Source organism: Callithrix jacchus, chromosome 6 (genome assembly GCF_049354715.1).
Source record: "Callithrix jacchus isolate 240 chromosome 6, calJac240_pri, whole genome shotgun sequence".
In the NCBI taxonomy this organism is placed as follows: Eukaryota; Metazoa; Chordata; class Mammalia; order Primates; family Cebidae; genus Callithrix; species Callithrix jacchus.
In genome coordinates this window covers 143,297,097-143,318,885 of record NC_133507.1, presented here as the reverse complement: position 1 = coordinate 143,318,885, position 21,789 = coordinate 143,297,097, and the positions used below count along the sequence as shown (strand labels likewise).

General features: G+C 38.0%; 1 protein-coding gene across 4 annotated transcripts in view; it reads left to right on the top strand.

The window, feature by feature from the left end:
- EPHA4 (EPH receptor A4) overlaps positions 1 to 21,789 on the top strand; it is a 153,793-nt gene that overhangs the window by 7,421 nt on the left and 124,583 nt on the right. For all 4 annotated transcript variants that reach the window (XM_078329179.1, XM_008999563.5, XM_035305880.3 and 1 more), the window contains exon 3: positions 232 to 895. In XM_078329179.1, coding sequence (XP_078185305.1) covers positions 232 to 895 — 664 coding nt within the window. The remainder of the gene's footprint in view (positions 1 to 231; positions 896 to 21,789) is intronic.

Sequence of the window (21,789 nt, the reverse complement as noted above, 5' to 3'; positions counted from 1 at the left end):
ATTGCCTTTGGATTTCAGGCAAAAGATTGAAACAATTAAAAAAAAAAAACTTTCTCAGTAAAATATTATCTTATCTCCCATAAGATCTTTTATTAGTGATGATTGGTGCTCAGTAGTTTGCTTCATTATTGAAAGAAAAGTAATCAGGTGCCCTATGAGAATAAAATGGGATTGATAAATCACTGTATGATGAAACTTTGTAGTTGATACATCTGCTTTGGATCTTTGCAGTGGGAGGAAGTGAGTATCATGGATGAGAAAAACACACCAATCCGAACCTATCAAGTGTGCAACGTGATGGAACCCAGCCAGAATAACTGGCTGCGAACTGATTGGATCACCCGTGAAGGGGCTCAGAGGGTTTATATTGAGATTAAATTCACCTTGAGGGACTGTAATAGTCTTCCGGGTGTCATGGGGACTTGCAAGGAGACGTTTAACCTGTACTACTACGAATCAGACAATGACAAAGAGCGTTTCATCAGAGAGAGCCAATTTGCCAAAATTGACACCATTGCTGCTGATGAGAGCTTCACCCAAGTGGACATTGGCGACAGAATCATGAAGCTGAACACCGAAATTCGGGATGTAGGGCCGTTGAGCAAAAAGGGGTTTTACCTGGCTTTTCAGGATGTGGGGGCCTGCATCGCCCTGGTATCAGTCCGCGTGTTCTATAAGAAGTGTCCACTCACAGTCCGCAATCTGGCCCAGTTTCCTGACACCATTACAGGGGCCGATACGTCTTCCCTGGTGGAAGTTCGAGGCTCCTGTGTCAACAACTCAGAAGAGAAGGATGTGCCAAAAATGTACTGTGGGGCAGATGGTGAATGGCTGGTACCCATTGGCAACTGCCTTTGCAACGCTGGGCATGAGGAGCGGAGCGGAGAATGCCAAGGTAAGAGGGGCCATATTGTAGTTTTTTCACTGGAGCTTAGTGCAAGTAATTAAATCAGAGATGAGACTAAATGGAGTAAAGCCAGTAATTAGCAGCCCCTGTGGGATGTGGTGGGACATAGGGGTCTAATGAGTAAGAGCTATAGCTCCAGGTGGCAAGGCTAAGACATTTCTAATACTGACAAAATAAATGATGCTGCTGTAATCAGCACAAAGCCAAACACATTTGCTAACAGGCACTTAGATCTGAACCCGCTTGATGCGCCCTCTGAAATGTAAATGAACAAGCTGAAGAAACGGCCTTGATTGATCCTTACTTAAAGAGGGCGGACATATTTTTGAGTCACAGTTTTCCTGTCTCTGGACTTGGTAACATGACAAGGATTGTAAATATCTCTCGTCTTCTGCACATGTGAGTGAATGATCTAAATGTGAAATTAGGATTAAGTTGTTCCCATTCCCTCCCACTGATTAAAATTGAGTGAAGAAAGTCCATTTTTTCTTTCTGCCTTGTGGATGGGTGGAGATGTGGCCCAACAAAGTGGAGTGACAGTGTTTCAAGTACATTCTGTTGTTCCCTGAACAACCATTGATGGGGTCTCTAAATGAAATTAATCTTGACGAAAGACCTCTTTATTTCTCTGAGGAGGTGATAATAAAGCAATCGAGTCTTCTCATTTGATCTGTGGTCAGAAGCAATAGCAAATTGTGACCCAATTTGTTATTGATTCCAGTTATCGAGTTTTTGAAGAAAATTACTACTTACCATATTACTAAGCAGATTTTTTTTTTTCCTCACCTAAGATTCAGTGTATGCAATTTACTCTTACCTTCTTACCCCTTCCTGTCAGTTTAGAAACTGGGGAGTTTCTAAAGTCCTTTGCTTTACAGAAACTTTGAGTAAGAGATGAGAGTAATTCCTATATATACAGATTGTTTGTCATGCATGAAATTAGACTTAAAAAAGTCTTTTATTCCAAATTTTTGCCTTGCTTGGTATTTGTTTTTATAATAGTAGTTATCAATAGCCTGCGGCTGCCAATCCCGTTATGGTTACTACTAAATAGTTAGAATGTAATTCTGGTCTCATCTATGGAACAATCAGATTAGTCTTTTCTCCAGGTAATTGTTGAGCTATAGACAGCGTTGCCACATGGTTCATCTGATTTGGTGATTAAAGAGCCTGAAATCACTGACTGCCAAACAATTTGTCTGGCATTTCAACCATCTTAATGACAGGGTGGGATTAACTATGGGACAATCCACTTGATTGACTGAAAATCCACAGTTATAACTTGAAGAAAATTGCATTTTTTGGTGATTTGGTGTCATAAAGTTATGCATTACTTTTTTCATAGTTTACACTGGTTTCTGAGGTGCCATTCCTGCTTGGCTATAGTTATTTCTAGGAGGCACTAGCAGTGAATGTTCTTTCATTTCATTGTAAATAGAACAAAGAGTGGCTATATTTTCTGTCGACCCAGAGTTAAAAATAACAGCAACAACCACAACAAAAGGAAACGTGTAAATTTAAAAGTTTACAAGTTGGAATTTAAGGTTTTTTTTTTAAATAAACATTAATGCCTCGATATTTTGTTTGCTCTTGACTTAGCAACTACTAGATGAGCTGTACCCAGTTGATACCCCAAAGTATATTGTGGCATTAATATAAGAAAATATGTGAGTGCATTGTTACTGGCAACTAAATTACAATGATCATAGCAGGAACAGTGAAATGAGCAGAGCAATGACATCCCATCACATTTTAGAGTAAATTATTCTGCCTTTTCCATTTTGTAAGACAGGACCTACACATCTTCACATGTCAAGATTCTTATATATGTTTTAAAAATATATATGTTGCCTTCCATTTCCTACTAAAATGTTCACTCTTTCAGCGTTAGTACATCTTCGTGTATCTAATGTCATTGATTTTCAATTGTCACAGAGCCCAGTAACGCATACATTGCTACACTGTGACACTCCTTGACATTTTTACCACCAAAATTAGAAACAAAAGAGAAAAAGATGGTGGGCAAAGTGAAAGTAAAGACAATTGAACATTTTTCGGATTTGCTTTATGGAAACAGTTTTGGGGATCCAGTTAATCATGTGGTTTCCTCGAAGGGGAGAGAGTCAGTGTTTCAGGTCTAGTCCACTTCCGAGCAAGCTATTCCTACATGAGGCCAGATATTTAACAGAAGAAGAAGGTGGATTAAGTTGTTTTTGAGAAACTTCTGTGCTTTCAGGCATGTCAACCAAGTTTGTTTTTTTGTTTTTGTTTTGCCTGTACTTTTGGTTTTGTTATTTTGGTCTTTCTTTCTTTCTTTCTTTCTTTCTTTCTTTCTCTCTCTCTCTTTCTTTCTTTCTTTCTTTTTTTCCTGCTAATAAAATAATTAACTCTTTCAAGATAATTTTGCACAAGACTTGCACTTTGATTGCTTGTTTCTATTATTGCCATGTGAAAATTTCTGATGAAGTTAGGTAAGAAAAAACTTGAATGACAAAGGATTCCAAGGTTGAGTGAGACTTTAAAAAGATCACTGGAGACTGTAAAAGTCTTGGAGTAATAAAAATGGTTGGCCCTATGTTTGACATCAACTCAGGCATCAAGAGTAGTGCCCAGGTACAGTGGAAAGAATATGGAAACAAGGAAAGATTTGTGAATTTGGTCATTTAGCTAGATGACCTTGAGCATGTTTCTTAAGCCCTGTGAGCCTTGGTTTGTTCATTCATAAAATGGGGTGATAATAGTTATATTTAGTTTACAGACTTGTGATGAGGACTTGGGGCGGTAAGACTGGGAGAAGCCACCTTATAGATCATGCAACAATTTAATACTAGCATTTCTTTTGTCACTGTGCTCTTCCCAAGGTCATAGCTGTTGACTTCTGAGAGTTTTGTGGTGAAATAGGAAAAGGGAAATCCATCCCCTGACCACTATTTGACATCAAGGCTAAGGATAGGAAACATCTCTCTCCTTTGCCCTAACAAAGAACAATATACATTTTTACACTTGGTATTGAAAATATTACTTGGAGGATGTCATTTTTTTTTCCTCCTTGGTAGGAAAGAGAACTTTCCTTTGAACGAGAGAAAAGTGACTTGTGGGTAGGACAAGAAAGAGGGTGTAAAGAAAGCTTAAGAAAGAATATAAAGGAAAACTGGGCAAGTCTTCAGAACTTTGGCAGCAGGTTCCTCCCCAATTGTCTTTTCAATGGTTCTACTGTGGCAGGACAAATAGAAGAACAGGTGAAAGGTCACCTCCTTCCTCATCCATCTTCCTTGGGGTCTGGGAGGTCAGAGCAAAGATTGATTAAGATCTTAAATGTTTGACAAAGGATCCTTGGGCAAAAATGGGCAGGGCGGGTGGGGGCCTGGGGTGTGCTGTTGTTTGACTCTAACCCTGATCATCCACTGGAGTCGTCAAAGGCCCTTGGGGACAGAACTACACTTCCTCTTGCAGTTCCTACCCCCAGCAGTACATGCTAATGGAGGGGAAGGATGAGGGCAGGGAGATGGTGGGCTTGCCCTCTGAAGCAGCTGCAAGTTCATTCTGCTCTTGAATAACATTTTCTGAAATGATTTGGCTTGGCCTCAGTAGAACAACAATGTGTCTGAGCTACTTACCCATCTTCTCAAGGAGAGTATATGCCAGGAATTAGCAGCCCTTTGAACTTGCCTAGTGATTGGATGCAGAGGGTAATATAATGATTCCAGTTAGTCCAGCTTCCAGGCCACATCAGACTGTCAGAAAAAGGAAACAAAATCCACTTCACACATCTCCTTCCGAACAGATACGCCCCTACTGAAGAAATGTTTCAGATGTTTTACAGAAAGGACTGTTTTCATTGCTTTAGAAATATTAAGTAGAAGGAAGAGAGGAAAATATCCCGTTTTTAAAATTTAAATTTATTTTTATTATTTTTTAATATAAGAGATGAGGTTTCGCTATGTTGCCTAGGCTGGTCTTGAACTTCTGGCCTCAAGTGACCCTCCTACCTCAGCCTCGCAAAGTACTGGGATTACAGGTATGAGCCACCACACCCGGCCTAAAGGATTCTTTATTAGCTTATTTTTTGACCAATTAAAAAGCTGAAAAATGAAAGGAGAGCTCCAGATTTTCTCTGTAAGAAATATTAATCAGCAGTTTTCAGAGCATACATATAAAAATAGTACCAATACAAAGAAAACCTTGTTTTGGAGTCACTCAAGGCCAAATAATTACAACTGTCACGAAATTAAGCTAAGTAAGAATCAAACCTTGCTGAACTATACAATTTTGCTGTATCTTGAGGTTATCAATATTACAATGTATTTATATCAGCAAAAGGTATCATATTAAAAGCTTCTGAAAGAAAGAACAAGGTAGAAATGTTCCAATGGCTTTAAAATAACAAACTTGTGATCTGAAAAGAGGGAGAGAGCTATGTCAAAAAATGATTAGTTTTTCAAATATCTATAGAAGGAGCTTAGGAGAAAGAAGTAATGGAAAGGAAGTTTTTAAATTCTAGTTCACAGGGATGCTGCTTCATATCCTTTGCACTTTTGAAATTTCTCTTCTACCTTTGAATTGTGCCATTAAGAATCAATTGCTTGAACACAGGCTGCTTTTATCTCCAGCTTTGAAGCATAGCTGTGCTCACTGAAAAACGTAATTCTTTATCTATAAGAAGAGCAGCATTTAATTATTGTCCTTTTTCTGTTATTCTTTCTATTTTTTCTTCTTTGTGTGACCAGGCTGCCTTTGTGAGTGTGAATCATGCAATAGTCTCTATTTGGGATTCACCAAAGCATCACATAGGAATTATCTCAGTTAGGTATTTTTGAATATGGTATTCAAGATTTGATGACTTATTTTAGTCTAACTGAGTTTCTTGGACCTTTCAGAAGTGAATGAAGACATAATTATTCTGTTAAGACTTGAGCCTCTAGGAGAAAGCTTTATTAAGTGGTTTTTCGGTTACCACTGTGCAAAGCAGAGGTGGTTATCATGTAAGTTTGACTTTCACATAAATGAACTTTACTACTTAAATTGGGGGAGGGGAGTAATTGGTAAATTTAACATTACCAAAGTACCGCATCTTTGTCAGATAAATTTCTAGCATAGAATTACGTTAAGTAAAAATTATGAGTCTTCTACTCCCTTCCCCCCCCCACACACACCCCGTACATACACAGATACACAGACACACAGACATACACACACACGCAGTTTTCAAAATCTTCCTTCAACATTTTACATGTTACCATATTTCACCATTTGGCAGGCAACTCAGATAGAGCCATATACATATATTTTAAAAATAATAGATGGAATCATCCTTGTAATTGTCATCCTGTTTTTATGAGGCTTGACTGTCAAAGATATCACTCTATATTAGAGAATATAGCTTTTCTTAATTCTCCTTCATTGAAGATTAATATTCTGTAGTATAAATATATCATACTTTAATCTTTTCCTTGTTGGTAGGTTGTCTCAGTATTTCCTGGTGGTATTTTTAAACTAACAGTAATTTGTAATCATACATATATATTTTTGTTTTAAAAATTGGATGATTAACCTTGCTTTGTTATTTTTATGCCTTTATCTTGCACATAGGAATTTAGTAGAACTTCCTTATGAAAATGTCAGTGAGAGGTACATTATACATAACCAGTGATGAGTATGGAACACACGAGGTTTCATTAAATGTCCATTGAATGAATGAGTGAATGAATGAATGAATGTATAAGAAATAGTGGCCTGTTTCCTATGAAACAATTATTTGGTAGAGTTACATTTAATGGAGTCAACATGATATATTAAGATATTTGCGTGTGACTAATGCATTAACGAGTTCCTTGTTCATTATTTCTGCTCAATTGGGTCCTTTTAAAATCATGTTTATGAATCTTCTTTACATCCAAACCTTCAAAATCCTCTGCAGCACATGAAGTTAACTTACAGTTAGCACAAAATGGCCAAGAACTCCTGTTGGAGTTGAGCCACTTAACCAGAAGTGCAATTGTAGACACTAACTCAGCTTCCCTAACCTCAAGTTCACATTTGCAAATTGGTGACAATAGTATGTTATATATAACACACATGTATGTGTGAATGTATGAAGGGCTTGGCAAAGTGCCTAGATTCATTAAACACTTAGAAGTTAAAATTGTTATTTTTATTTTTATTGTTGTTAGATAGAAACATGGAGACACTATGGGTTGTTTGATCAACAAAGAAAGCATTTCATTTAGGTTCCAGAGTAGAGTTTTTTGTATGGTTGGTTTTGATTTTTTGAGGAGACAGTGGTGACAAATACAGGGTAGAGTGACGGGATGGTACCAAATGGCTGGTCTTGTTTACATTGATCCAGTCCTCTGTGCTTCAGGTCACTGTGGTTCTCAAACTGTGGTCCAGCTATGTTCCCCAAGACCCTTTCATGTGGTCTGCAAGGTCAAAACTTTCTTAATAACACTAAGATGTTATTTGCCTTTTTCTTCTAATTTTTTGTATGAGTGAACAGTGGAGTTTTCCAGAAGCTAACATTATGATGTATGATAATGTTGTTAAACTGAATACAGAAGCAAATACAGTGGTCCCCTTTAACTTTGGGGGATTTGTTCCAAGACTCTCAGTAGATGCCTGAAAGCTCAGATAGCACCAAACCCTAAACATATGTTTCCTCCGATTCATACATACCTATGCTAAAGTTTCAGTTATAAATTAAGCATAGTGAGAGAATGCCAACAACAGTAATAAAACAGAACAATTATAACACTATATTTTTTAAATTATTTGCATATAGTCTCTATCTTTTTTCTGCCTCTTTCTCAAAAATACCTTACTGTACTGTACCTTTGGTAGCTAAAAGCGCAGAAAGCGAATCACGGGTATGAGGAGACTACTCTACTCTCATTCTCTATTAAACCAGATATGCAAGAAATATGAAAAAAATAGCAAAACAACATCACTTTTTTCAGTAAGTTTTGTTTTGGACAACAGTGATCTTTTTTTTTTTAATTAAAATATTTGTGTACACATGTAATGAGTTATTGTTATTTTTCAATGAATGCAAAGCAATTTAAAAATATTTTCAGTTTCAATTTATACTGATAAATAGTAGTAGTTATAACTTGCATAAACGAAAACATTCTCAATAAGTTTTCAGAGTGTGAAGATGTTCTGAGACCAGAAAGGTTGAGAACCACGGCACCTGGTCCATCACCTTTGAGTTTCTTTGGAAGGTAACACAGTCTGCACTTGCGCAGGTCATGGAGAGGTTTTAAAATGAAAATGAAATAAGAAAGCTCTGAAAACTTTTTCATGATCTGGGAGACTTAGGTAGTTTAGAAGAATGACATTTTATTTACTCAACCCTTTAGATGTTTCTATAAAATTAGGCAGCAATTTATAGCTCTTGGCTTTTTAAAAACTGGTTATCTGTGTCCAATAACATGGCTCAGTGCTCCCTTTAGTTTTATTGTGCTTGTGAGAAGGAATGATTAAAGAAGTCCTCAGCTGTCCCCTGGACCCTGAGAGACTATCTTTTTCACTTAAGGCGTAAAACCTTTCTCCCTATATCCCATTACAGCTGGTATTTCTGAGCTGTTTTGGGGAGAACAGGTGAGATCGCTTGGTTCCATGTTCTGGAGGGTAATTAAGAATCCCATAATTAAATGGACATTTTATGAATATTCAGGGTCTATTTCTTTTTCCTGGGAAACACACACGTTGGTACTGCTTACAACTCCCTTTGGAGACCCCAGCCTTTTCTGGGTGAATGCAGGTCGTCAGCTGTCTGCCCAGCCCTGCAGTTCCAGGCAGCAGATTCTTCATTTGCATATTCTGTATTCTCCCTCATGCAAAACAGCACACCCATTTCCCGCTTTCACAAAGGCAACGAGGGCTCCCTTTGGAAACTCCAGCCAAGATCTCCTTCTGTTTATGCAGAACCCAATGATTTAGACACCATGCAAATTAATTCAGTTTTGATTTGAATGCTTCCAGAGATTGGGGGTGGGAGGCAGAGAGGCGACTATTTGCACAGGGCTCTTTTTATGCACCCTCTGCCCCCAGTGTGACTGATTGTCATTCTCCAGCCCCTTTGCCCCATGCGAAACAACCCAAGTCCCTGCTGCTCATTTCATTTTGACCTTTGGAAAAGGAACCCAGCCTTGGTGAACCCCTTGGCTTGTCTGTTTAGTGACAGCTTCAGCTGGAATCTTGCTGTTCTTTGAGGTGGGAGGGGATGGCACTATTCAGATTACGCTAGGAATGTTCAGAAGTGTCACAACAAAGGGCTTTAAAAAATCGTAAAGTAAGAAGATACAATTCTTTGAAAAAGAATCTTCAGATCTCAGGAAGTTCTGTAAAACGGCTTTAGGTCACTAATGGGCTGGAATCCATTCATGCCATCAATAAGTAGATATTGAAAGTTTATGATGTACAAATCACATTGGGATTTTCATCTGTGTTTCTTCATCTATGAACTAATACATCAACCTAGAATCGCAATTAAAATTTCTTATTTTCACTTACGTCACCAGATAAAATCCTTTAAAATGTGTATTGGCTATAATTCTGTGCCTTATTATATTTGTGGGTTCACTTTTTGTCGAATATTGTCTTTTGTTCCTGTCTCCCCCTCCCCTACTCCCTCCAGTGTCTCCAGATTTACTTAATTTTTAACCTTTGCTTTATTCCTTCTAGAATGGGAAAGCAAGCGTACTCCCTATTTTACCCAACAAACTTAACTCTGGTTGAAACCAACACTACCGTCTGAAAGGCCATGATCATATATGCATTCTATAAACTAGAAGAAGAGGACTTTGCATGAAATGTTTTTGAAGTTCAATTAGACTTGAGTTCAAACTAATTTCACAGTGCAGAAAACGAGCGTAGCTAGACGTTGCTGTGTAATTAAGTGGAGGCAAGGTCAGTTAAAACAACATCTAGACGTGGAAAGAGCTTTGGTTTTGCTCCACATGGTCTGACAAAGTTTGATGATGCTGTTCAAAGTCCATTTGGGATGGATTATTGGGATTAAAGAGCAGCAGAATGCTCTGTACATGGTGTGTTCTCTGGTGGCATTAGTGGATGAGAAAATTCAGCTGCTTATCTGGCTCTTGTTTCTCAGGATGGATTTCCACAGACCCACACTTCTCAAAGGTGATCTTACTAACCTCTGCTTAATAAGTTACAGATCTCAAATTGCTCAAAATCCTTGAAATACCATTTGATGTAAGTTGATTGATAATTATCATTTCCTTTCCGTTTACAGATATTTTCCGCACCAGTACAAAGCTGTGGTACAGTTTCTTAATTACCCAGATAATCCTGTTTGCTTGTATTTTTAAACTATGAAGTGCTGGGTAATTATTCAATTCTTAATAGAAGGCAAATGGCAATGTAAACAATAATTAGGATGTTAGACAGACTAATGCGCTTCAAAGCAAATTGGATTTTTTTTCATACTGTTCAGCATGAAGTCCCATAAAGCTAACAATTTAGAAGCAAGGGGAAAAAGGTTCCATTTTGTTCATATTTTATGGCGTTATCTCTTCATGGCTTGTTTCTGTGAATAGCAGTTTGCCCCAGTGAAGCTGCCTGTGCCCAAGCCAAATGTTTCTGTAACAATCGCTTCCCTGCTGTTTGACATTTGGCTATGTTCTCCCAGGGCTCCAGATTGGGCCTTTGTCTGTCTCAGATCCCAGGGGTCAGAGGTTAACAGAATACTGATTTTCTCCCATAATACCATGGCAGGTAAATATGGGCCAACCTCATGATCAGTTAAGACTCGGCTCAGTTAGGAATGCTTTTTCTCTTGGGCTTTTGTCCTTAGGAACTTCTTGGATTTAAGACTTCACGTTTCCCAGCTATTGCTTTCCACAGTGGATTCTTCATTAGGATTGCAGCCGTCTCTTTTATGTGACTTCTTCCTGTAATAACCATTCACAACTAACAATAGATCCCCAGAAATACCTGAACCTGAAAACTACGAGCAAATCCTTGCCTCTCATGAATTAATTTTACAAACTCTGAATATGGTAATACTTTGCAATCTTTAGACCCTTAATTATGTCTTAATTATAGTCTTACCTCTACTGTATGTTTTACTGATGAAATAATAAACTGATAACGAAGGCAGTAAACAAAGATACTTTTATGATGTGGCAATTCCCCAGCCTCTCCTTTTTCTTGTCTAGCCTCGTGATGTGTTGCCACTTAGAGGCGCAATTAAATGAGCAATCAGTTTTCTTTTCCATTTTCATCACTTATGGAGAGACCCAAGTATTCATCAATATCAGTGTTATTAAAGTTTTACATCAGTTTAATTATATCAGCCTTAATTTTTCTCCCATAGATTAATGTAACTCAATAGGGTTACATCCTAATTGGTTACGATGCATTCACAGGCTTTAGACATTTAAAATACATTTCAGACTTTCAAATTTCTCAGTCAATATTCATCAATTAATTTTAGGACATCTTTTTACATGTAAGCTATCCTGTTTGTGTTTGTCCAGCCCTCTTGCTTTGCACTGTGAACTTGAGGCTTAGATTCATTTGTTTTCAGATTTAAGTGTTTGAAAAAGACATCTCCACTTTGAAAAACAGTTTCCTTTTCAAGTGCCCAGCTTGGCAATGGCTGAAGCAGCCCCAGGCAAATTAGCATGTTAAAAGAATGGATCAATACCTTTCTGGCTCCTTTACCCTCCTCACTCTCTTGCAAGGGAGAAGAGTTTTGAAGAACCCTAGGAGGCCCTTGACAGAGGTGCCAGGAGGCTTCAAGAGGACTGTCAGTAGCCCAAGTGGGGAACATTGACAGCTTGATCTAGTGCCCAGACCGCTTCTCTGTTGGCCATTTGAAAATAGAAGCAAGAGGAATTGACAGCTTCAGGAAAGATTTAGCAGTTCATGTAATTATGGAGAGGATTAGAAGAAAAGTGTTGGGTGAAATAAGAGATCAATACAAGGGCGCTAGTTGACTGAATTCACCTTTAGCTGTTAGGGCACTCCATTTTGTAATATTTAGCCTGTGCTTAGAGAAGAATGCCTGATAGGCTTGTTTATTTCTTTAGGGGTTGTGAAAACCTATGCATAAGAAAAAGAAGACATAAGCAGCCGCTGGTTTTTGAGAGCGGACTTGTAGATAATTAACAATGTAATGTTTCCAGTCCTTAAGGTGCAAAGGTACTAATTAACTAATGGGAGAGATTGAGATTTCATTACTGTGTTCTTTAAGGAGGTGCCAGCAAAGAAGTACAGTTGAAAGTAGTATTTGAATATTCAGGTTTCCTTTCCAAATCCTTTCTTTCAGAACTGCCTCTCTGTTTGTATCCTAGAGTTTAAAATTAGCACTGATACAGTAAAACACAGTAAGAGTGGTTATTTTTGTAAGAAAAAAAAAAAGCTCATGTTGATGGAAAAATGAAAACATTATCTTTGCATGAATGAAAAGCATTTTTAAAAGATTTGGAATGAACCACTGAATGGTCTCAAATGATCTTACTTTTGGAAGTTTTCTTCCATAGGACAAAAAATGATTGGTGTACTTAACTAAAATAAGCCCAAGTACCTCATTTATTCTGGCCTTCATGCATGATTCTGGGATTCTCTTTTACAAAATGTTGTAGCTACAACTATTTCGATAATTTTAAATGGTTACCACATATGACAAAAATCCTGCACTATAATTTCAGCAATTGTACTAAAACTTTTAAAAAGCATTGATGTATCTTTCTTATAGAGAAACATAAAATATTTTGCTGACGAGAATATCTTACTGTATAAAAATCGTAACTATTATTGCAACTTTAAAAACTAAATATACTAAAAAGAGGCCAGGTGCCGTGGCTCATGCCTGTAATCCCAGCACTCTGGGAGGCTGAGACGAGTGGATCACCGGGTCAAGAGATGGAGACCATCCTGACCAACATGGTGAAACCTGGTCTCTACTAAAATACAACAATTAGCTGGGTGTGGTGGTGCACACCTGTAGTCCCAGCTACTAGGGAGGCTGAGGCAGGAGAATTGCTTGAACCCGGGAAGCAGAGGTTGCAGTGAGCCAAGATTGCACCACTGCATTCCAGCCTGGCGCCTGGCAACAGAGTAAGACTCTGTCTCAAAAAAAAAAAAAAAAAAAATGGAAAAAAACTAAAAAGAACCCATATCCAAAAAAGGATTGTTGACTTCTACAAGAGATAATGATTAAAAAACATAACCCATTGAGTTTTTCCAATGTTTCCAATTATATCTTCTAGCTGGTTATCACTGATCTACAGGAAAGCTATTGATTTTTGTATGTTTATCTTACATCCAATCTTCTTACTGAACTATCTTGTGAATACTAATAGGTTTTCAGTTAATTCTCTAGGGTTTTCTGGAGAGCAAATAGTTTCCATTGCAAACAATTATACAGGTATTTTTCTCTTATTTAAAAAATTAAACCTCTTATTTCTAACTTTTATGTTACAATATTGGTCAGAATTTTCAGACCAGTAATAAATAATAGGGTAGATGGTGAGCATCCCTGTGGCCAATTTTAATGGGTATAATTTAACTATGATATTATATCTGTTTTCTTAATATCATATTAACAATTTTTAAACACTTCTAGGAGAGAGTGAATGTTGAATTTTTTTAAGTTCAAATATTTATCTTGGTTATGTAGCATTTTTGGTTTGTTGTTTGTATGAGGTCTAATATATTGGTAGATTTTTTTTTTCTGGTAATAAACCATAAACTAACTCTCTTTGCACTGGTAGGAAAAAAATGCCTCATTAGATAGCAGTGAATTCTGACAAAGTCTTTTCAATTCAATTTGTTAATTGAAAATGGTGATTAAGATCCAGAACTTTGGAATACAAACTGAATTTTAATCTCAGCTCTGTCATTCACTGTGTGAGTATGGGGTAGTTAGTGAACATTAGTAATTTGGTTTTCTCTTTTATAAAATGGCAATAATGATATCTATTGGGTGAGTATACTTAGTATTAAATAAGATAATATATCTAAGTCTCAATAAGGAAGTAGTGTCTGTTAAGTCTTCAGTAAGTGTCACAATTTTTATTGTTATTTTCTTTTGAATTTCTAATAAATATCCATGTCATATTAGTCTACATGCGCTCTCTCTCTCTCTCTCTCTCTCTCTCTCTCTCTCTCTCTCTCTCTCTCTCTCTCTCCACTTTCCTCATCAGGTTTAGGTACTGTAGTTGATTCATAAAATAGTTTTACATGAAAAATTAGCACTGTAGAATGTTTATGTGCATGAGAACTATCTTTTCTTTGCAAGTTTGAAAGATTCCACCATTAACACTGGGTCTGGACTGTGTACCTAGAATTTGGGCACTTTTCTCTACATTTGCTAGACTTTACAAAAAAGTATAACAGCCATAACAAAGAAACTGTCTCTGAGACCTTGTTCAGTTGCTTTTCAAATCACATATATAGATTTCCCAGACCAACATAGTGGACATGTTCTTTGATTTGATGTCTTCTCAGCCTCTGTTGCCTTTATGGTGAACAGCAAAGATGACACATTGCTCTCATCCATAATTACATTACTGAAATTTCTCATTACTTGTGTAGATTTTTTTTTTTTTTTTTTTTAGACAGAGTTTTACTCTGTAACCCAGGCTGAAATGCAGTGGTGCAATCTCGGCTCACTGCAACCTCCACCTCCCTGGTTCAAGCCATTCCTCTGTCTCAGTCTCCCAAGTAGCTGGGATTACAGGCACATGCCACCACGCCCTGCTAATTTTTGTATTTTCAGTAAAGACAGGGTTTCACCATGTTGGCCAGACTGGTCTCAAACTCGTGACCTCAGGTACTCCGCCTGCCTCAGCCTCCCAGAGTGCTGGGATTACAGGCATGAACCACCATACCTGGCCTTGTATAGATTTTAAACATGTGAATTAAAGGCAACAGGCTTGTTAAACTCAGTTAGTTCATAGACATGGTAGAGATACTCTTTAATCAGGAGCCCTGGCTTGTAATGAGAATTCTGGTTGCTAAAATACTTAATATCCCTTTAGAGGAAGCTACCTTTCACTGCAGAGTGAATGTGGATGCAGCCCCTCTGAGCCGTGATGCTTTACTCTCCTTTTTTATTGACAGACCAAGAACCAGAGAGAGAGAGAGTGGAGAGTGAAAGTGAGAGCAAGAATGAGAGAGAGAAACCATGAAATAACTGTTTGGAGACACATCTGGTACTCCTTAGATCAGCAACTCTGGCATAGCAATTTGTAAATACTTTACATTGGTTTTGAGGATTGGCAAGTTTCATTTCTTACATAACCAGACAAATTCTGTGGGCCACAGCGGGCAGGATGAAGACCAGAGGACAGACATTGACTGACTCAGCATAAGGAAGAGCTGCCTAACATTTTGAACTGGGCAACAGCAGAGTGTGATCTTTTTGAGGCATATTTTTTGGATGTGTTCACACTGGGTACATGACCCCAAGGCACCTAACAGTGACAGATTGGAGGTCCTGTGTTTCTTAAAAGGAACACAGTTAGCACTTTTGGACAGGATGATTCTTCATGGAATAAAACTCCATGAAGAATTGCGGGTCTTTCCTGTGTACTGTGAGCATGCATGGTGTAGAGAATTTAGTAGCCCTAGTAGACTCTGAGCAATAAATCCCGGTGTCATCCTCATTTTGACAGGCCAAAACCTGCCCTTGGGTTTCCAAATGTCCTGGGATGGATGCTAATCTCAATTATAAGCTTCTAGACTATGAGGTTACAAAGATTCTAAAAGAGAGTGTTGAGTACTCTACGTATTTCACAAATCCTTGGGTAGACAATCTAGGTCTAATATTTTGTAACATAGAAAAGATGGGGAAGATCTTCCAACAATCCCAGCTAGCCATCTCTCTTATTTTTATTATCCATAAATCTAAGAACATATCATAACATTTCAAAATCAGTATCATGTTTCTTCCATGTGTTAGTCTGCTCTTGCATTGCTTTAAAGACAGACCTGAGACTGGGTAATGTACAAGAAAAAAAACGAGAGGTTTAATTGTCTCATGATTCTGCAGGCTATACAGAAAGCGTGGCCTCAGCATCTGCTTGGCTTCTGGTGAGGCCTTAGGAAGCTTTTACTCATGTCCCAAGGCGAAGGGGAGCAGGCATTCACATGGTGAGAGTGGAAGCTAGAGAGAGAGAAGGATGACGCTGCAGATTTTTTTTTTTTTTTTTTTGAGACAGAGTCTCACTCTGATGCCAGGTTGGAGTGCAGTGGTGTGATCTCAGCTCATGCCTCCACCTCCACTCCCAGGGTTCAAGCAATTCCTCTGCCTCAGGCTCCTGAGTAGGTGAGACTACAGGCGTGCGCCGCCACACCTGGCTAATTTGTCCCAGACTCTTCTAAACAATTAGATCTGTGTGAACTAATGGAGGAAGAACTCACTCATCACCAAGAGGATGGTGCTAACCCATTCATGAAGGATCTGCCCCCATGATCCAATCACCTCCCCCCAGGCCCCACCTCCAATCCTAGGAATCACATTTCAACATGAGCTTTGGAAGGGAGAAACAGCCAAACCATATCACTCAATAAACATGAATTGAAGAAGTCTGGGAATCTTTTTTAGAAGAAATTACTAATTAACAAAAGCATCTGTAATGATGACCATCAGCCAAGTGCTCTCTACCAGTTTTAATTTACTTCATTCTAAAACAGCCTTGTAAGTCAGGTACTGTTATTATCCCCATTTTACAGATGGAAAGGCCAGGGCGCATAAAGATGGATGTGTTTTGTCATGTAGACTACTTGGCAATTTGAACCCAAAGAGACTGGTTCTAGTATCCATACTTGAGAACTGTTAGAAACTTTTCCCCAGTGAACTAATGACATAGGATCTGCCTTGCATTCTTATATTTAAGTATTTAAATATAAGTATTTATATATAATATATATACGAAGAGTATTTTGAATGGCTGAGTGATAGACTTGTTAAAAGTGCCCCATAATTACTCTCTAAGATTTGTCAACTATTCACCTGCCAATGGGTGGCCTTTGTGTTACTTTGAATGGCCTTATAAAGAGCAAAATGCAGCTGCAAGACTGGAGACCTTGTCAGAGAGTATATTACTGAGCAAATTATTCTGATTTTGACTCTGTATCACAGCAGAAACAGATGATCCCTTTTCTTTTCAACTTAGTAATTGGAAAGTCACAAGCATAAACCGAACTTGAGAAAAGACAGAGCATCAGCTCATCTTAGCAGGACAGCTTAACCAAATGAGAAGTTTTTAATTTCTCAAATGCTTCTGTAATAAATCTAGAGAAGGAAAATCAATCTTAAAATGAGAGTGAACTTTCAACAATCTAAATGTTGGGTATGTGATTTTAAGCTGATTCAGGTAGAATATCTGTTAAACATTTACAGAAAAAAACAATGGTGATGAACCTATTTGGAAAGCAATTCGTTTATGTGATAAGAAGAAAAGAAAGAAAAGATGAAGTAAGCAATTGCTAATAGAGGTACTTGTCACTTCCTGTAGCATCCACAGGTACTTTCTCACCTTCCCCTGCTGTATTGCTACCTGTAGCTTCAGTGGAAATGACTCACCTTTCAGCACAGCAGAGCTGGTATATCCTGAATTGTGTTAGCCAAAAAAATGTGTTTCTTTATTGTTTTTAGCCTCTTAGCTATTCAGGGTCAGGTTTCCTGTTTCTTGTAACACAACCCTAATTAATACAGGAGGTCAGGCAGCATTATTTTAACATGCAAACTAGTTATCTACATACAAGTATTTTATATATGCAACATGATGTTTGCCCAGGCTGAATAGTTCTTTTTCCAAAAGGTTGCTTTATAGTCCTATAAACAATGGGAACATCTTAAATGATTATTTATCCTCTTTTCTCAGGCTTATGGCAAGATAGAATAGCTTGAGTCACTGACAGGCAGAGAGAAAGCCTCTTCCAAACCATGGCTTAGTGAAGCAAAAAAGATCTCTCTTTATAGCCTTGGAGAATATTTGCGTGGAAGGACCTTAGAAATCCTTCAGTTAGTTCATACTTCTCACTTTACAGATGAGGAAACTGAGGCTCAAATGAATAAAGTATATAATAAATACCAGATGGGAAGAGGCAGGGAAAAAAGGAAATAAAAGAAAAATGATAAAAGTTAAGTAAAAAAGAAAAAAGTATGTAATAAGTATTAGAGGCTGGTGCTTTAATTCTGGATTTTTTGAGTCTTATATTCTTGGTAGTGTTAAAGGTGGCATAAGCCCAGAAAACACATGAGCAGCCAAAGGCAGAGTTGCATCTGTGTCTTTGAAGGAGGCCTTAAGAAGTGAAGTCTCATACATCCAAACCTACTCCCAGCTTAAGCCTTCGGAATCAGATTAAACTTGTTCCTTCTCCACAGTCTTTGGGGTTTCTAAGGTGGTGGGCAGACCTGGAAAAATAATTGTAATATGTGATAGGTAAGTTCAGGTAAAGCCCTGGGGGAGGGAAATGCTGAGTCCTGCTGGGGATGAGGTATAAAGGAAGGGTTTTGGAAAATTAAGCAGTATTGAACAGCAGTTGACTTTCAACTATAAACTTTTCCTAAGCATCTGCTGTGCTCAGACAATAGAAAGGCAAAAACGCCTGACATGCCTTTAAATGTGGAATCTTATGAATTAAGCAAGCGCATTCCAGGTCAGCAGAAGAGGACGCATTGTGTGTGGGCGGCATGTGTATGTGAATGTGTGTACTGGGGAAGCCCACCAATGGATGCAGTGGCCGTTGGGGCTTAGGGGATGAGTAAAAGGGAAAGCTGTAAGTAAGGTCTAAGTTTTAGGCTTCATCTGTTGGTGCATGGTTATTTCATTCTTAGTTTTAGAAAGTCCTTGAGGAGGAGGTGATTTTTTTTTTTTTTTTTTTTTTTTTTCGACAGTCTAGCTCTGTCACCCAGCCTGGAGTGCTGTGGCACAATCTCGGCTCCTGGGTTCAAGCGATTCTCCTGTCTCAGCCTCCTGGGTAGCTGGAATTACAAGCATGTGCCACCAAGTCCGTCCAGCCAATTATTGTATTTTTAGTAGAGATGAGGTTTCACCGTGTTGGTCAGGCTGGTCTCAAACTCTCAACCTCGAGATCTGCCCACTGTGGTCTCCCAAAATGCTGGGATTACAGGCGCAAGCCACCGCACCTGGCCAAGAAGAAAGGTAGTTTTTAAGGGATGGCTGTTTGACATGGCAGGAGAGAGGGTCAGCTTAATTTATACTTGCTGAAAGTAGAATACATAAATGAGTGAGGGCACTGGTCCAAGAAAGGAGGGTGATCATGTTTTTATTTGCTTTGCAATTGTGAATTTGACTTTGTAGAAAAACAAGTTTTGAGAGGCTTTAGATTGATACGCTTTGGGAGATGTATCAGTCAGCTCAGCCTGGCATAACAAAAAATACAGTACTACAGATTACAGGGCTTAGACAGCATCAATTTATTTTCTCACAGTTCTGAAGGGTGAAGGTTCATGATCAAGGGGTCAGCAGGGTTGGTTTTCAGTGAGGCCTCTTTATGGCTTGCAGAAGGCTGCCTTTCACTGTCACGTCTTTTTTCTTTAGGGTAGAGTGGAGAGAGCAATCTCTTTCTTTTCTTGTAAGGGCACTAGCCCTATCAGAATTAGAACTCACCTTTATGATTTCATTTAGCTTTTATTAACTTGTATAGGCTCTACCTCCAAATGTAGTCACATTGTGGGGTTAGGGCTTCAACATACATTTTGGAGGGGGGAATGCAATTCATTCCCCCCACATTCATATATTTCTTCTTGTTTCATAAAAGGCTGCAAACAGGGCAGGTGTGATCCCATCACTTTGGGAGGCCGAGGCAGGCAGATCACCAGAGGCCAGGAGTTTGAGACCAGCCTGGCCAACATGACGAAACCCCGTCTCTGCTGAAAATACAAAAATTAACTGGCAAGGCTTTCTCTGCTATACTTAGCAGCTATGCACACAATAAAAACCACAGTACAGTTAAAGAGAAATCTATGTTAAAGTCTAGTGAAATATTAATCAGCTAAAATAGATAGATGGTTGATAGCTATATGATCTCTATTTCACAAACAAAGTATACAAGGGCTTAGAAGAATAAAGTGATTATTGCAAGATTCACGCATCCAGAAAAGTCCTGGTCGTGGGGGTGGAAGCTTTAGGATGCCACTAGTCTTCATCTATTGGGCTGCTATAACAAAATACCATAAACTGGGTAACTTATAAATCACAGAAATTTATTTTTCACAGTTTTGGAGGCTGGAAAGATCAAAGCAAAGTCAGTGTCTGATGAAGCCTCAGTTTCTAGCTCCTAGACAGTGCCTTCTTGCTATATCCTTACATGGTAAAGGGGACTACCTAGCTCTCTGAGATCCCTTTTAGAAGGACATTAATCATATTCAGGAGGGCTCTACCCTCATGACCTAATTGCTAATCAAAGGCCCTACTTCCTAATACCATCACCTTGGGGGTTAGGATTTCAACATATATAAATTTCAGGGGGTCATAAATATTCAGATCGTAGTACCAAGCTATGTTGTCAGCACAAGAAAACCACACAGGCATTACAAAGGGTAAGTCTTACAGATCTCACACATGTTCAGAATCTTTCATTTTCTAATTTTTTATTCATTTATTTATTTATTTATTTTGAGATGGAGGCTTGCTCTGTCGCCCAGGCTGGAGTGCAGTGGTGCTATCTCAGCTCACTGCAACCTTCACCTCCCGGTTCAAGCAATTCTCCTGCCTCGGTTTCCCGAGGAGCTGGGACTACAGGTGTTAGCCACCTTATTATTTAGATACTTTATTTAGGTATTTAAATAAGGCTTAAAGTCATGTGAAGGGAACTTATTAATCATAAGGTTATTGGGTTTAGTAAAAAAAAATCACAAATTAATTTTGTATGTATAAAAATGTGGAATACAGGCAAATATAAAGATAGGGGAAATCGTCTATAATCTTACCACATAATGAGAGCCACACTTATCATTTCGCTTTTTATGCTTCCAGACTTTCTTTGATGTACACATATACACACACCACAAAATGAGTTAATGATCATACAACATGATCATAAAATATAACTTTATAACATGATTTTTAATGGCTACAGAGTTTTCTGATGCTTGAATGTACCATAATTTCTTCAGCATCCTCTATTGTTGGATATTTAAGATGTTTTCAGTTTGATGCTTTTAATAATGTTGGCCTTAATATCCTTGACCAAACTAGTTATTAATATGCAATTCACTGTATATTAATACTTTATGTAGCCTTTTAAAATGTAGCCTTAATTATTTTCAGATAATTGCCAAGTTGAAAAATAGGCATTTTTTAAAAAAGCTTTAGTACATAGTGAAAAAGGCTTAGTTTTGAGATATATGCTTTCTGAGCTTGAAGCAAACATGATGAGAAAAAGCATACATATAGGATCATTATATGTTAATTTCCATGCAATACTCATTAATGAAATGAGCTCCAAAGTGAAGGTAGTTTTACTCATTAGCACTTGCATGTGAGAAAACTTCTTTTAAAAATTTACTTTCTCAAGGCTTTTTGCCATCAAACGCTTTCTTTTCATTCTAAAAAATCAATTATTTTTAACGCTTGTTTTAAACAATTGTAGGATTCTTTAGCTACCTGTGACATCTGTTGGCAGCTACGCTTTCATATAAAGGGTTATGTATTTTAGTCTCCTGATGTAAATTATCGCCTCTAACTCTATTGCAAGCTTCCTTCCCACTATTTCAGGAACATCATTGCTTTTGAAACCCAAAGAAAAACTCTCTTTCAAAAGGGTATAGTTAAAGTGAGCGTGATGAGACTGATTGTTTTTATATAATGGCTTGGACACTGTTGTCTTACAATTTTACAGAATGCCTTTAGGGTTTTACCAACTGGAAAGGAAAATGA